Source organism: Leptonychotes weddellii, chromosome 3 (assembly GCF_054177405.1).
Source record: "Leptonychotes weddellii isolate Sample4059 chromosome 3, ASM5417740v2, whole genome shotgun sequence".
Classification (NCBI taxonomy): Eukaryota; Metazoa; Chordata; class Mammalia; order Carnivora; family Phocidae; genus Leptonychotes; species Leptonychotes weddellii.
The window spans coordinates 124681010-124698305 of NC_138371.1; the positions used below are offsets into that span (position 1 = coordinate 124681010).

General features: G+C 45.5%; 1 protein-coding gene across 1 annotated transcript in view; it reads left to right on the forward strand.

The window, feature by feature from the left end:
- Window positions 1-8920: 8920 nt before the first annotated feature.
- Window positions 8921-17296, forward strand: part of SIAH3 (siah E3 ubiquitin protein ligase family member 3) — a 68118-nt gene continuing 59742 nt past the window's right edge. The window contains exon 1 of the mRNA XM_081815533.1: window positions 8921-9220. Coding sequence (XP_081671659.1) covers window positions 9086-9220 — 135 coding nt within the window. The 5' untranslated portion in view covers window positions 8921-9085. The remainder of the gene's footprint in view (window positions 9221-17296) is intronic.

Consider the following 17296-nt stretch of genomic DNA (forward strand, 5'->3'; position numbering starts at 1 on the left):
TGGGTTTTGCTAGTCAGATCCCCATGTTGTCATTGATCCTGTTCCTCTGTCTCCTGTATTTCCTAATAATTGGTAGCTAAATCTAGAAGTTCGATCAGACGCACATTTGTTACTTTGGCCAGAGTGCTCTGCAGGCAATGCTGTAGACTCCCAGGTGGCACACAGGACCTGGCTGTCTTTCTGCGATGTCCGCGGTGATACTCGCTGCCCAGATCCATTCTGTCATTAGGAATTTCCAAAAAGTATATTCTCATTTCACCATTACCTCTTCATTTGTGAACTGGAGTACTTCTACAAAGAGAAACTTCTCCTCATTGGCTATCTAATTATACTAAGCTATCGTTCATAGAAGAAAGGCAGGATAAATGCCTAATTTATTCCTTTTATTCACTGATAATCAAAATAATGAATTAAATGCCAACTACGAGCCAAAGAGAACTAATTAGTTTTTCTAGTATCATTACGAATGCATGGATTTAAACATATTTGATGTGTTTTAATCCATTACAGTTACTATTCTTAATCATGCTTCAATTGTCCCATCTTCAGCTGGTAGGGGGCCTCTTCGCATTGTTTTCTGAATCCTTAAGAAAACCCTAGCATTTTTTTCTAGTATTTTTTTTCATTGCATCCTTACTTTCTGGTGTGATGAGATGTTCCAGGCTCATCTTAAACATTTTCTGCTCCAGATCTGGAACAAGACAGTTCTTCAAAAAGATCTAGTTTGTTTTTAAGTGGGAAAATTTATATGGAAGCTGCTATCTGGGTTTTAAGGTACTCGTTTTTCAAAGTCTTTTCTGTGGACAGAATTAAGAAATTTTGCTTTTGCTCTCCTTTTCCTCCTCCTCTTTCTCCTTCTCCTCTGCCTGCTCCTTAACATAAAATATGCCATTGCAATTATTGCCATTTGAATTCAAGACTACAGTATTTTTTTAACCTCATCAATCTTAAACCCGTGGCTCCTGTCTCTTACCCCAATGACACCAACGTAATTACCCATTTGCTTCATCAACAATACACACACATCAGATACCCCCGAAACTTATGGTGCAAAGCCACAATACACACTAATGATGTCACAGTGTGTTTGAAGGAGCAAATCAGAAGCAACTTGGCTGCATGGTTCTGGGTCAGAGCCTCTCATGAGATTGCAGACAAAATGTTAGCCAGGGCTGCCATCATGGGAAGGCATGACTGGGGCTGGGAGATCTGTTTCCAAGGGGGTCTATTTAAATGGCTGCCAGAAGACTGGACGTTGGCAGAAGACTTTGGTTGCTCTCAGAGGGCTATTGGAGGGTCCTCACGGCATGATTTCTGGCTTCCCCCAAAATGAGTATTCAAGATGACGATGCCTTTGATGATCTAGCCTCAAAAATCACACATTGTCTTGTCTATCACATTCTGTTATTATAAGTGAATCACTATGTCTGCTCATATTCAAGGAGAGACAATTAATCTCCATCCATTGAAAGGGTAATGTCAAAGAACTTGCAGGCATATTTCTTTCTACTCTCTGGCTTACTGATTTGCACTGCAAATGTAAAATACACTTACCTTTCCAAAGACTCCCCGAAAATCATTCTTATATAGCATCAGCTTGAAGTCCAGGATCTTGTTACCTAAATGGCGTCTCGGTGTGGAGGAGATGCCTCAGGATTCCTAGAGTACATCTCCTTGAGTATGGTTTCTCAAAGCCTGAAGACCTATGATCTAAAAAGAAAAGTTATTTGCCACCTCATCATACATACACACACTTACCATACAATACATACGATGGTAGTACAAGTATAGAATAACTACTATGGACCCCCCCCCCAACACACGCACACACTTTCAAAATAGAGGAAAACAGGAGACACATAGGAGCCTCTGACTCATAGCAAAATCCATCAGGGCAAATGTTAGAAGTTCCTTGACTAGGACTCAAGGCCTGAAAATGAGTCTCCTTAACTCTCAGGCCTAGCCTCTATGCTCTTCATTCCACCCTCTAGGTCACTCACCCTCTCTTTGTTGAGAAAGGCAGCCCAGGTCCTTTGCAGAAGAGTTTGTTCAGCTTGCTTGCTGCCCGCAGAAGCTTCAGGGTCCAAAGACCTCTTATCATTTTATACTGATTCTGCCCCCTTTCAATCCAAGCTTATGGCATTTCTGCCAATTTACTTCTCTTAAAAACTCCAGGGATCTCCTACAATTCTTGTCTTGGCCCACTCAGACAAGACCACACTCAGAAACTCTTCAAAAATAAGCCCTTCTTGACCTTGGGCTTCTACTAACAGTCCTTTCAAGGCCCTTTAGGATTTCATTAATACTTTCAGCTTCTGTCCAATGCCCAATTCCAAAGTCATTCCTAAATTTTAGGGTTTTGTTATGGAGGCACCCTACTTCTAGCACAAAGTCTGTAGTTATCTATTGCTGCATGACAAATTATCTTAAAACTTAGTGGCTTAAAGCAACATGAAACATGGATTATGCCACAGTTTCTGTACGTCAGGAATCTGAGAGCAACTCAGCTGGGTAGTTCTGGTGGGCACTTTCCCAAAGATTGCAGTAAGGAATGTGTCCAGGGCTGCAGTCAGCTGAAGGCATGGTCCAGGCTGAGGGATCTGCTTCCATGGGGTCTCATTTTCATGGTTGGCAAGTTGGTACTGGCTCCTGGTAGGAGACATTAGTACCTTTCTGTATGGGTTTCTCCAGGGGGCTCATGGAATGTCTTCATGGCATGAAGGCTGGCCCCAAAGCTACGGATCCGCGAGAACAATGGAGAAACCACAATTCCTTTGAGGATCTAGCTTCAGAAGTCCCACATCATCATTTCCACATTTTTCATTAGAAGCAAATCACTAAGTCTGTCTCACATTCATGGGAAGGGGGGTCCAGCTCCACTTTTTGAAGGTGGTATTATAGTTTTAAGCCACTACAAACACTATCATTAACAATATGATTACTAAAAGTAGTTAAACTTTTAACTTACTTTTGTTCTTAGGGTATATTTTACTAAAGATTTACAGTCGTATTATCATGTACCAAAGTCACCTAAAATTGTCCTATCTGTGTGCATCTACCACCAACTTGAAAAACTATTGATTTGTTTTAGTTTGCTTTCATTTTTGTTTCATAATTATATAGAGTAATTTCAAGGTTTCAAAGTCAAACTACAGAACAAGGTATATTCAGAGAAGTCTAGCTTCATTTCTGCCTTCTCCTCCCTCTTCCCTTCTCTCCCCTATCAGTGACCTTGTTTTTGGTTTATTTATTCTTCCACTTTTAAAGCATAAATAAAAATACATATCCCCCATTCTAAGATAAACACTTGCATGTTATGCACAAGATTCTTCACATTTTTTTATCTACTAATTCCACCTGAATTCACTCCATAACAGTATTTGGAGATAACTGTCATTTCTTTTTAAGGCTAATGGCCACCATTATATAGAGGTATATAATTTATGCAATCAGTCCCCTACAGAGGGATAATGTGGAGGTGTCTAGTCTTTTACTATTATAAATAGTGCTGCATTGAATAGCTTTATGCATCTGTCTTTCTAAATTTTTTCCAGAAACATATTTTTATAGCTATAATTTATTCCATGTTTTGAATAGCTGTATCTTAAATTATTTAAGTGCACTTCTATTGTGGACACATAGGTTTTCTCTATTTATTCCACCAGTATAAGCGATACAGCAATGAATATCCTTGTAGTTAAGTCTTTGTTGACATTTCTGCGTATAGCATAAGAACAGATTCCTGCAAATTTAGTTAGTAGGTCAAAGTTTATGAATCTTTTCAGGCATTGATACATATTGTCCAATTGTTTTCAAGGAAAGGGCACAATAAGTTTACCCTGTCAGAGGCAGTAAATCCCAGTATCTGGCACTGGAGAAGTCGAGGTTTCAAGTCCTACCTTTACCATTTACTAGTTGAATAATGCCGCACAAGTTCATTTTCCTGAGTCATGGCTTCCTTGTCTAGAAATAAGAAAAATAATGCTTATCTCAGGGGATTGCTGTGAAGAGCAAAATAAGACATCAGACTATGGAGACACTTGCGTACATAAGCTGAGTGTTTAGCATAGTGCCCGGCATGCTCCAAGCATGTATATGTTTGTTACTATTAGTCTTATCACCAGTAGATGAGAATGTCAAGTCTCACAGAAGATTCATCAATGCTGGACAGCATTGTTTAAAAATAAAAAGTGCCAATTTGATAAGCAAAAGATGCTATCTTGTTTTAATTGACCTTTCTTAGAATTCTAGTTCTATTAAACATTTTTCATTTATTAATATTTTCATTTCTGTGGCACCTGGTTTGGCTCAGTCAGTTAAGCTTCCGACTCTTGGTTTTGGCTCAGGTCATGATCTCAGGGTTGTGGGATCGAGCCCTGTGTCAGGCTAGACACACAGTGCAGAGTCTGCTTGAGATTTTCTCCCTTTCTCTCTCCCTCCCCATCTGCTCTTTTCCCCCTTTGCATGCTCTTTCTCTCTCTAAAATAAATAAACTCTTTAAAAAGTGTTTTTATTTCTTCTCCTGTGTAATCTGTTTATATCCTTCATCTATTTTTTTCTATATAATTTTAGTTCTTTAAAATGTGTGTACAAGAGTTCCTTATCAGGAATACAAATCTTTTGTTGTCATAATTGCTGCAAATATATCCCCCAACATGTTAGGTGTTTGTTTTTTTTCATTTCAGTTGTTAGACATTATGTGACAGAATTTAACATTTTATGTAATCAAGTATTTCTCTTTTTACTTCAACAGACTTTTAAAATCTTAATGAAGTACTTTGCTATTTCAAAATGCAATTATGTGCTCATCCACATGTTACTTTTGTATGATTTTGGGCATGTATCTTACATACAAGAAAGGTGTCTTGTTGGTAAGTTCACAGCCTAAAGAATTTTCACAAAATAGATGTATTCATGGTATTAGTTTGCTAGGACTACCATAACAAAGTACCATAAACTGGGTAGCTTAAACAACAGAAATCTATTGTGTTCCAGTTCTGGAAACAAGACATCGGAGATCAGAATGTCAGCAGGATTGGTTCCTTCTGGAGGCTGTGAGGGAGAATCTGTTCCACAATTTTGCCCTAGCTTCTCATGGTTTGCTGGTCATACTTTGTGTTCCTTCACTTATAGATATTTTGCCTCAATCTCTGCTTTCATGTTCACATGGGATTCTCCCTGTGTGTGTTTCTCTGTATCCAAATTCTCCCTTTTTATAAGAACGCTAGTTGTATTGGATTAGAGCTTGCGCTAATGACCTCATTTTAACTTGATTACCTCTGGAATCAAGGACCTCACATTCTGAGGTCCTGGCAGTTAGAGCTTCACCATATCTGTTTTTACGGAAACAATTTCAAACCACAACATTCACAAAATTAGAACACAGACCAAGAAACAGAATATACTTAGCTTTCTAAAACCTATCTTGTGTCCACTTCAGCCATACCCCCTTGCCAAGATTACCACTGCCCTGATCTCCCACACCATAGATTACCTTGTCTATGTTCTTAAACGTCATATAAATAGAATCACACCACATGTATTCTTTCATACCTGGCTTCTAGACTTCAGAATTACATCTGTGAGATCCACCCATGTTATCGCATTGTTGCATGTAGCAAATAATTCACTTTTTCATTTTTATGTAGTATTTAGCAAAAAGAGGACAAAATAAGGCAATTTACCCATTTTATTGTTGATACTTAGGTTGTGTCCAGTTTGTAACCACTATGGATATAGCTGCAATGTTGCAGTGAAAATCCTAGGGCAAATCTTCTGGTGAGCACATGCTCACAATGCTGTTGGGCACATGGAGTGGACTTTCTGGGTCGTAGACAAGGTATGGATAAGTTTAGCTTTAGCAGTTATTCCCAAACAGTTTTCCAAAGTGGTTTGCAATAGTGCATGAAATTTTTGGTTGTTCCACATCTTTACCAACACTTTGGGTTGACTTGAACAAATATATTTTTGATGAAAAGAAGAAGAAGAAGAAGGAGAAGAAGAAGAAGAAGAAGAAGAAGATGATGATGATGATGATTAGAGCTTCTCATTAAAGTTATTACAAAAACCAGGTCCCGGGCTGGTCACTTTACCTACATTATCTCACTTAATCTTTAAGCTACTTTTCAAGAGCATTATTAGCTTCATTTTACAGACAACAAAACTAAGCATCAGTGAAATAAAATAATTTCTAACAGTAACAGTAAGTAGCAATATAGGGTTTGAATTATAATTTGTCTGATTACCAACCTCAGGGACTTTCTAGTCCAGATAAAATGTAAATCGTTGCTACAGAGGTGAAGGGGAAGCCCTGGGCATCATGGGTAGCATGAGCACATTGGTGTGATGATTGCAGAGGGATACCTTAGTGGTAAACAGTGACAAAGCTCTAAATCTCTATTTGAAGGCTGGCTTATGCCACCCTATTTTGGAGACATGAAGCATGAGCATCTGCTGTTAGGGTTAATTCCAAACATTTCTCAATGGGTGATTATTTTGAGGACTGATTCTGAAGACAGATGATGTGTTTAATATTCTAAAACACAGTGACATAAACCAGTGTTTGGGTAGAGAGTTAGAGCAAGGGCTCAAGTCTGGGACCAAAGAAGAGCATCCACAAGAGCAGGTCTGTGGCACTGTCCTCACTGCTGATGTCAACATGCACTCCTCAGCCCCTCAGCCCTTACTCCCAGACCCGGTCTCCAGGTCATATCAGGAATACCTGCCCTTGAGAACATAGGAGGAGCCAAGTCCACTGTTTTCATGCCTGTGTGGCCCTCGAGGGTAGGGTGAATATCCATGAGGAAAAATATTTCATGGAGCAGGAAGAAAAAACATGCTGCCAAATAATCACCCTTCCACCAGAGATGTGCAATAGACTCAAGTATTGAGAGGCTGCTTTGAATCAGACACTGTGCCGGGTACTTCCTGATACATCATCTTAGTCTTCACAATGACCTTGAGAGACAAATTTCTATTATCCCCATGTGACAAGTGTGGGAACCAAGCCTCAGTGAGGTTAAGAAACCTGTCTGAGGTGATACAATGGGAGAAACAAACAAGATAATGGTTCCATTCGAACAGAGGATGTAGAAAGGGGTAGTCTGGGCTTTTCTGAATTGTAAATTGTGTCTTGAAGGAGTCTATGAAAGTATATGCTTAGTTTTATTTTATTTTTTTTTAAAGTGAGGCAATGAAAGAACACTGAATCCTTTCCTGCTGGACTGCTGAAAGCTTGTTCCGGAAAATGAAAACTTCAGAAAGCAAATTCGGGTATTGTGGTCCAGCAGCCCTTATTTATGAACCATGTAATGAGAGGTTCTAGGGACTTATCTCCTGTAATGTTGTATCAGATTGTATGAGTTTCTAATCAGTTCAAATGTTGTTACCTTCTAGTTTTGTGTCAGTGCAATTATTTTTAAAAGTACAAAGTTTCCATTAATTAAAATGGAAGCACCCAATTAGGTGTTTGGCTTACTTGTTTCTTAAAACATTGGTTTGGTTTTAAATTCAAGTTAAAACTAACACCTGCCTTTTGTCCTGGTTTTAGTAAATCTATGCATTTTCCCCTATATTTTAATCTGTTGTTGTTTTAATTTCCTGACCAGGTCATAGATGTGGGTGTCCTAGGCGTGTGCATGCTTTTGCATACATTACAACCCAAGCACTGTAGCCAGAGGAGAGTGAGAGCCCTTCAGGATGGAACAATGGGCTCATATTCTAGGTGCAATCCACATACAAGGCTGATTCCTCCTCACCCAGGTGCTGGGTGACTTCTCAACAGAAAAACAACTAAAGACCAGGGGAAACACAACACACTCAACTCTCCTGTATTAGGGGCAAAGACTGACTAAGCCATCAGAACTAGTTCCCAAGATACCCTGGGGCACTTTGTGTACTGTTCAGGAGCCTTTCTTCCAGAACCAGTGAGTGGGCTTAGTGCCCCCGCCAGCCCTGTTCTGGAGAGGGAGTGCAATCAGGAGACTGGAATGCCCTCTGCCTGCTCCAGCACAGAAATGTGCTGCTGGCATTCATGGAGACAAGTAAATGATGTGGTATGTGTGCTCCTAATCCCTGTTTTAATGTCTCCAACAATCTAGTGGTTAATTAGCAATTTGCTGCCCACCAATATGCAAATGAATGACAAGCAAAGGCCCTCCACATCTGTAATTATTTTGCTGATTTACAAGCCATTTTCCTCTCTGTGTAGGTTTTTTTGTGTGTGTGCATTCATGCATCAGGGATTTCATTATTTTTAAAAGCATACTCTGTGCATTTCTATGCTTTAATATTCTCAGGCTTCAGTAATTATGGTATATATATCTATAGATAGATAGATAGATAGAGATACACACACACACACACACACCCAGCACCACCACCTCCAAATGCTTTTATTTCTTAGGGATCCTTTCCTTTGATAAAGATTGGAAAGTAAGATTTATCAAGGGGTTGAAATCCAAATTGTAGAGAGCACAAGATTGAAAGATGCACGTTTCTATGCTGCCAAATCCTTATCTGGAATCGGAGTCTTGTAATATTTGATTTTCTCCCAACCAGCTCTGGTGAGTCAAGCCCCGATCTGCGTTATCCATCTGCCTACTTTGGAGCAGGGTGTTTTACTACTTGGCGGTTTAAATGCTTTACGTTTTTGCCAGTGCATTAAGAAAGGCTCTCATGTTAAATTAAGTCAATTAATAAATGGAGACACATTAAGCAATCAATTTTGTCAGCCTATCTCCCCAGCATTATGTATGGTTGGCTGTAATCACAAGATAAATGCAATGTGCTGATCTATGGTAATGTTCAATAATACATTCTCCGCCAGGCTCAATTCATCAGGGAGTTTCGGTAGGGGAGGCATTTGTTATTGGCTGTCTCTGCACCTCAAGGATAACATTTCTGTCCTTTTGATTGGCCGCCTCACTGCTGCAAGATTCTAACCGTCTTATTTTGATGATGAATATGAAGGCACGCTAAGCCGGGCTGGAGCGGAGTGTCTCAGAGGCTGCGCTCCTTCCAGAGCCCAAGGACTTAACAGCTTCTTCCGCTGCCTCCCTGTGCCAACAACCCCCCAAAAGTTGTGATGCTTTTCTTTACCCAGTGCTTTGGGGCTGTGTTAGATCTCATTCACCTCCGCTTTCAGCACTACAAGGCTAAACGGGTTTTCTCCGCTGCTGGGCAACTTGTCTGCGTTGTAAACCCCACGCACAACCTCAAGGTGAGTTGCTGTCCATCATTTTATATTCGCGCGGCTCGGGTTCCAGTCCTTCCCCCCCCCCCCCCCCACACACACACCCCGGGGTCAGGGACTCCCGCGTGCTCCTGGAGCTCCGGGCAAATGCTAGGACGCGCCGGGTACCCGGAGGGGTTGCCGCGGCTCCTTCTCGCTTTCTAAGTGTCTCGTGCTCTCGGCGACAGCGTGTTGTTTCCGGACTGGCAGGAACGACTGGAGTGATGGTCTAGCCTCCCGCCCCCCTCCCCAAGCTGTCAGCCTACGAGTGGGGTCGGTCGGGGTCAGAAGCAAGGGTGGTGGAGGGAGTAGGGGGGCGTCCTCTTCTCGCTCCCAAATATTCGTGTGCAATGTTCGGGAGACAGGATTGGAAAAGTTACCCAAATTGCAGACCGTCCCGTGTGTTTGGAAAGGCAGGCAAGCACATGGATTTTGGAAGCCCCTTCTGGCCACCGCTGAAGTAGCTATGGGGGACGGGGGAGGGGGGGCAGGAACCCCTAAGAACGGAACCCGGGAGTGGGTGAAGGGGCTCTTTCTGCGAAGTGTTTATCGTTGTGAGTGTGTGTGTGTGTGTGTGTGTGAGAGAGAGAGACAGAGAGAGAGGGATGGGAAGACCAGGAGGAGTTCGCTTGCTGGGAGCTGGCTGCGCCCCTCGCACGGGGGACGGGAGGGGGCAGGAGTCGCTGCGGTTGTGTAATAAGGACACGGGCTGGGAGCTGCTGCTGCCTGAATCCGCGCAGGCCGCCTGGCTGCGCGTCTGGCGCCGCGGCCTCTGCGTCTGTGCCTTCAGGTCAATGCCCTGCCCCCGAACAGCCCAAATCCGGGATCTGGGAGGGCCGCTTCACCTCCCAGCCCAGACCGATGGGGAGGCGAATGAAGAGCCGTTGGCTAGGGCTGCTGGGCAAGAGAGGAAGACGGTGCCGGGGCTGGCGGTGGCGCGGATGAGCTCCCCAAACAGGAAACGCGGAGCCGCCTTGGCTCTGTTTGAAAATAAAGGATGGACTCACTGGGAGTTGCTTTCCTGCCCCCCTCACTGTGCGCAGGGCTGAGTGACCGGGAGGAGCGCGTGTCCGCAGCAGGAGCGCCCGACCCGTCTCTGTGAGCCTGGGTCTGTCATTCCGACCCCGCGCTGCTCTTGGGTACGAAAAGTGTTGCTTGTTGCTCATCACTTTATGAACTCCCATAAAGTGTCAGGCTCTCCTCAGCCAGAGCCCCGCGGGTCAGCACGGATGGGTGCCTTTCCCCTCCCCCCACCCCGATTCCTGGAGGTCCCTAGGAGGGACCGCTGCCCGGAGGCCCTATGGGGTGGCCAGTCCTGGGTGGAGGGGTGATGGACCGCCCTGGGACTGCTACAGTGCACAGACCTAGGAACTGGCTCTCTGACGTACCGCCATCTGTGACTAGCACCATCTCGGCTCAACTGCTGGTGCTCTCTCCTTCCTATGCTCTCTCGCGCGCTCTCTCTCTCTCGCTCTCCTTCCCCGCATTCCACTGTCTCTTTTTGCCTTCATGCCTTAGTTTTATAAATGAGAATTCGCTGCCAGTCACCCTTGGCAAAGCAAGTGTATGGCGTACATACTAAAATATGATTCGGAATTCCATTTTATGGCCACTTTTGAGACCGCATTCGAACTCCCATTATTTTGTCACTTTACATTAGTTACTTCCCTGTGGCAAGAAATTTTGTTTACTCCTGTTTTGCATTTTAATACCTTTAAAATTGTTTATGAGACTTAGCATTTCCAAAGTTTGAATTTGTATGGCTTTTTGACTGCAGCTGATGATGGAGGAGAGGGGTGCTAAGATCTTGGGGTGGGGTAGGGTGGGGTGAAATGCATCTGTGAATATTTTGCAGTGATGTCTGCCTGGATATTGGTAAGTTGTCCTGCTGCCCGAAACCCAGGAGTTCAGAGTCAGGGTTGGAGGCTCAGGGTCAGCTCTGACCAGCTGTGGGCCCTTGAAAGTTTCAATCTCTCTGAGCCTTCCCTTCCTCCCCTTTAAAATGGACATAGGAATGCCCATGGCTCTGTGAGGCTAACAAGAGTTACTAGAGGTGGATGTGCTTTATAGCACTCTCCTCCAAAAAAAAAAAAAAAAAAAAATCACGTTGGGACTCCTGGGTGGCTCAGTTGGTTAAGCATCTTCCTTCGGCTCAGGTCATGATCCCGGGGTCCTGGGATCGAGCCCCGCATCGGGCTCCTTCCTCAGCGGGAAGCCTGCTTCTCCCTCTGCCTCTCCCCCTGCTTGTGCTCTCTCTCTCCCTCAAATAAATAAATAAAATCTTTTAAAAAATCATGTTATTGTACATAATTGTGGGGCTCCATAAGGAACTTTAAAAGTTGTCACTTCAAGCCTTTAACCCACTTAGAAACCATATAAGCAGCAACATCAAAATAGGTGACATATGCTTTGGGAGGCTATTTTCCGTGGCTCACTTTTTCAAATACATATTCATTTGGCTTTTCATTTCCCATAAAAAAACCACTTCGAGATTTTGCTCAGACAAGCGTCAGCAAGGTAAACAAAGCAAGGTGAGGACTGCTAATGCTGCCGGGGGTCTGGATTCAGAGGCCGTGCCAGGCAGAGAGACCTCTGCAACCCAGAGCACCTTTATGGTGGTCTTGATAAGCACCTGTGTGCTTCCAGGGCCCAGGTGGCTCGTCAGCTAAGTTTTACCTGCTTTACAAACCTGGGGCCTGACAGCCATTTGCAGAGCTTTTAAAGGAACGATTCTATAGGCACGTGGCTGGCCCCAGCACTTAACGTTAAAAAGTGAATAAAACCTCAGAGGAAAAGTGCTTCTTCTAAGCATTAATTTCCATAGACAGACCACAGAAATATGCCTTGGATATAATAAGTGGCAATCTACATGGGGGGGGATTCTTTTTTTGAAGAAAAAAACATTGTGGCAATGTTAACCCAGAATAGCTATTGATCTGTGGTGCTTCCCTGAACTTTGTATGACAGGCTGGTACATGAAATGGTGACCAAGGACAGAGACGGCAACCTTGCTTTCAATTTTCTAGGTTGTGTGCAGCTACAAAGAGGGCTGGGAAGCGTGTGTTTTTCTTTGTAGAAGCATATTTGCACTTTGTCCTTTCCCAGGCTTTCCTGAGAATGCTAACAGTATTCGAGGACCGGAGGCAAGTGCTGAGTTATGATCAAAATTCACTTACTGAGCAGAGAAGATCGTGTATTTACCCTGCTTCTATGGGTCACCTTCATTCTCAATCTTATTATGGCGATTACTCAGTAACCTGGGATTCCTTCACGCAAGCTGATGCCTTTCTTTCTAAATGGAAAGCGGAAGCCTTTCTGGGAATGCAGACACCCTGGTGAAGCCATTACACCCCTTAAGCCCCCCTGGATTGAAAGGGGCATTTAGAGCAGCTAGACTAGAACACGAGGGATCGGAACTCCGGGGACCTCTGCTTTAAGCATGGGGCAGGCAGAGGGAGAATGCATGGCAGAGCCCTCTCCATGGAGTACAAATGACACTGTGTTTCCCTGTGTCTGTCTTTCTGTCTCTGCCTGTACAGATGGCTCCTTGGACAGACTGGGATTCCAGATAATGCCCCCCATTTCTCCTTCCCACTTCATGAAAGGTGACCACCAAGAAGCCAGAGTTCTTGGCTTGCGGCTCTCTGCTTCATTCACAGAAGCTACAGAAATGTGGCTAGCAGGCTTCGGGCCAGCACTGGCGAGGGCTCCAGCTCCTGGTCCTGATTCAGCAGTCCTTTCTCCGCATGTTTTTTGCTTATTTCCAAGTCCTTTCTTTCCTGGCTCCTCTCCCATCGGCACTAACCCCTTCTAGAATGCCCTGTCCTGGGCAGCTCTCCCTTCTCCCACCCCATCTCTAGGATGTCCTTCAAGGGGTGGGACGGCCAGTCACCACACCCAGGCCTTTCCAGGGAAGGGCCTGTAGCAGTAGCCAGAGCCCCTCGAGGGTCAGTTCTTAGCGCTTCCCAAGCAGACAGTACCTGTGCTGAGGCTGGCTGGATGACTTCCTCCTCTTGACCACAGCCCTTGATAAACAGGTTTCTGAACGGCTAGCAAAAAGCGCTCTGGCAAACTTCTGAAGGCCCTTGCTAGTACCAAAGTCATTGCTAAGACCCCCAGTGCATCTAGAACAGAGGCTATAATTTCCCCCACTTGTCCTAGAAGGCTACTCATGCCTCCATCCAGCTAGTCCTAGACCTCTTCTTTTTTTTTTTTTTAAGGCATATTTGAGACAGAGAGTACACTGCAAGTGTGGGGGGGGAGGGGAGGAGAGGAGGAGTAGAGGGGGAGGGAGAGGGAGGGGGTAAGAATCTCAAGCAGACTTTCCACTGGGTGCAGAGACCATCACGGGGCTCGATCCCACCACCCTGAGATCATGACCTGAGCCAAAACCAAGAGGCTGATGCCCAACTGACTGAGCCACCCAGGTCCCCCCACACACCTCTTCTTTATTGTACCCATTAACCTTGGGCTTGCAGACAGAAACACACACACACACATACACAGATATACACACATCGGCACGCATGCACGTACAAAATGGGAGGGGCCTGTGGGGCAACAATGGCTTTAATTTCAGTGCCTGACTGACCCTAAATCTAAAATCTGGGCATTTAAGTACCATCACTTGAAACATCCACATGCCTTTCATTCTAAGACCAACCTGACCAGTGTGGATGAATGTGTGTTGAGTGACGGGTGAAGGGGAGGGGGCTGCATGGAGGAGGAGGGGGACCACCAAAGGAGAGAACCAAGGAGGAGAGATGTGTGGCAAAGCCAAACACCGCCTCTGCTGTTTGTGGGATAATCTTTGGAAACCCCTTCTCACCCTGGGGCTTCCACTGACTCTGCTTGACACAGTGCAGCAGGGAGCTGAATGAGAGCTAAAGACCCGAACATTGTTTTTAGAGATTTAGAGGTGGCCTTTGGAGTGTTCAGCCTGAATACCTGTTTTAAAGCAGTTCAAGGCTTCTGACAAGATTGTTTAATAGCTAGAGTGTGGGTTACTCAGCTCTTGTTGACATAACCCACCTCCGAGGATCCCATTGCCCATCCTCTGGAAATGTCACCGTCTTCCTTCTGCTGCCCTGTCTTGAGTCTCTTCGCAGTTCATTAGCACCTTGGAGGGGCTGGGAAAGGATAAGGGAGGGGCTGAAACCGGTGGTGGTGGGCGCTCCCTGGGCTTTCTTCTGAAAGCTTCCCCGTGCAGCCTCTTCCAGCCCTTGGGTTTCTGTGAATATTGTAGGACGCTCCACTCCACAGGCACGGAGCAGTTGTGCAGCGTTCCTGGTTAATGATGATTGCAAATGAGGCTCCTGAGTCACATAACTAACAGCCCCGAGCCCCGAGAAGTCATTTGGCTAGCTGGGAGCTAGGGATGGAGTTGCAGGAAGGCCGAAGCTGGCGCTGAGGGGAGGGGAGCCGTTTACCCCTGTACTCCATTTCTCCAGCAGCGCCAAAGCAAATTCTGTGCAATTCCCTTAACCACAGTCCCTCAAGGTGCAGACACTGTGGCAGAAATGAGAAAACGGGTTCTGGAAGCGTTCCTTGAAATCCACAGAGAGGTCAGAGCTATTTGGATGACTTCCCCGGGATAAGGCAGAGTATTTTTCTAGCAATTAACAATAGGGAAAAATAAAATAAAATAACTGTCTGTGAAGGGATTTTACCCTTCACAAAGTCATCCTGACTCCAATAGCTCTGTTCCTCACAGGTGGAAGTTGACCTGTTAAGACGCTACATGTCGGGCGCCTGGGTGGCTCAGATGGTTAGGCGTCTGCCTTCCGCTCAGGTCATGATCCCAGGGTCCTGGGATCGAGTCCCGCATCGGGCTCCCGGCTCAGCGGGGAGCCTGCTTCTCCCTCTGACCCTCTCCCCTCTCATGCTGTTTCTCTCTCGCTCGCTCTCTAAAAAATAAATAAATAAAATGTTTAAAAAAAAAAAAAAAAGACGCTACATGTCACCTGGAAGGGGTAAATCTGGAGGACAGACCTGTCCTCCCACAGGGTCCTGAGGCTCGGGGACTGACAGGGAGGATGTCAGAGCTGGGAGGTCACACCTTCTTATTGTATAGTCCAGGAGACTGAGGCCAGAGAGGGGGAGTGATGTACATTTTTTTCCTAGGGCTGCTGTAACATTGCCTCCTTCTCGTCTCTGTGTGTCCTCTCCTCTGTGTGGCTGTCCTACAAGGTGACACAGGACTGCATTTAAGGCCTACCTGGTCAATCCAGGATAAGCTTCTCCTCTCAAGATCCTTAATTTAATCCTACCTTTGGTCACATCACATTCACTCTTTTGCCATATAAGGTAATACTCACAGGTGCCAGGCATCAGGATGTGAACACATCATCTTGTGGGCCACCCTTCCACCCACTACAGGACTTTTGCAAAGTCAACCCATTGAGTGACAGAAATGGAACCATGAGTTAGGTCTCCTAATGCCAGACCTATATCCCTGACACTGTCCCAGGCTGCCCTTCAAATTAGCCCAAATGAAATATCCCTTGCTTAGGTGCATGCTGTCAGAGCAGAAAATCGCAGGGACCCCTTCCTGTGCCCAGCAGTATGACCCCATGGGTTGTACCACATACCTTACCATCCCCCCCTTCACCAAACCCACATTTCCTTAGCAAATTGACTTCTCTGCATCATCCTGCCTCCCCCAATCCCTGACCCCCCCTGCCATAAATCTCCTTTCCTTTTTTTTGAATTCTTTAAAAAATAATATAATTAACATGAATGCACACACATTGTGTTTTTTAAATCGAAGGATAAAGAGATACACAGTCAAAAGCATAGACCTTTAAATCCACCAGATCAATATGGGGAGAAGAAGTGGGCATAGGGGAAAAACACGGGCGTTGGGGCAGCCAGGCCCGCATTCAGATCCAGACTGTGCCACTTGTGGGTGTGTGACTTTGAACAAACGATTTAGCCTCCCAGAGGCTCCATTTGCTCGTCTTTAAAGGAGAGAAAATAATGCCCACCTGCTATGGCAGCGTGAGGATGAAATGAGCTCACGTGAGGAAAGTGTCTGCTGTAGAGAGAGTCAGTAAACAGCAGTTGTTATTCTCAACATGGTCATTATGAGGAAAGCAGCTCCTCCGAAGCGTTGGCAACTCCCTGCAGCCCGACCTGGCTGTCTTTCCCTGCCCTCCCTCCCTCTCTGCAAGCCTCCCGCTTGCTGTTTCTTGATATTCGTGAATTGCCCTTGGCCTTGAAGAGAATTTTGAATAGAACAATTTCTTGCCTTATGTAAAAGTAAGATCTGTCCTTAGTGTATAGCTTCAGCTAGAGCCCTGAAGTAGAGCACTGAGTGGGTTCCGAACCCGTTCATCCCACGGAGGAGGGGCTGGGTCTCAGGAGAACACAGGTGCCTGTGGCGGGACAGGGGCTGAAGAGCTGGGTCCCCTGTCATTCACAGAGCCAGAAGCCGTGCAGAGAAGTCCCCATCTCCACCCATCCTGAAACTTGCCCCTCATGACTTATGCATGACTTCATTAGCGGCAGCTGAGTAAGCACATGGGTAAGAGGCTCTGTGAGGGGCATCTTATCCGGAGGGTTGTGGATCTGAGCTGAGTGACACCACTGAGAGATTCAGCAGGGTGGGGAGATGGAGGTGGGCAGAAACTGCACGCTCCCTGGGAGACGGGACGTTTTCTCTTTGCCCTTCAGCTCATTCTGCCTTGAGAAGCAGCTTCCCTCTGAGCAGGGCAAGGATGAAGGGGGACGGTGTTCCATCAAGGCTGCAGCCTCCGCCATCGAGGGGGGGCAAGAGAGATGCTCTGCCCTTTCTGAGCCAACGAAGAACTCCTGGATCCCACTGTCATCAGAGAGTTTTATAAAACTACTGAGCTAGGCCCCAGACCCAGGTCCCCTGCACTCCAGCCTGAGTTTCTCCCCACACACGCACACTCACACACACACTCACACACACAACCAATGGTGATTCTGAGGGTGCCAACCTCTTTGGACCCTGCGTGGCCTCTGAATAGTGGTGCAAGCTGGCAGGATGCAAAGCCCAGTGGACGGGGAAAACTGATCCCCAGCATGGTGGAAGAAAGA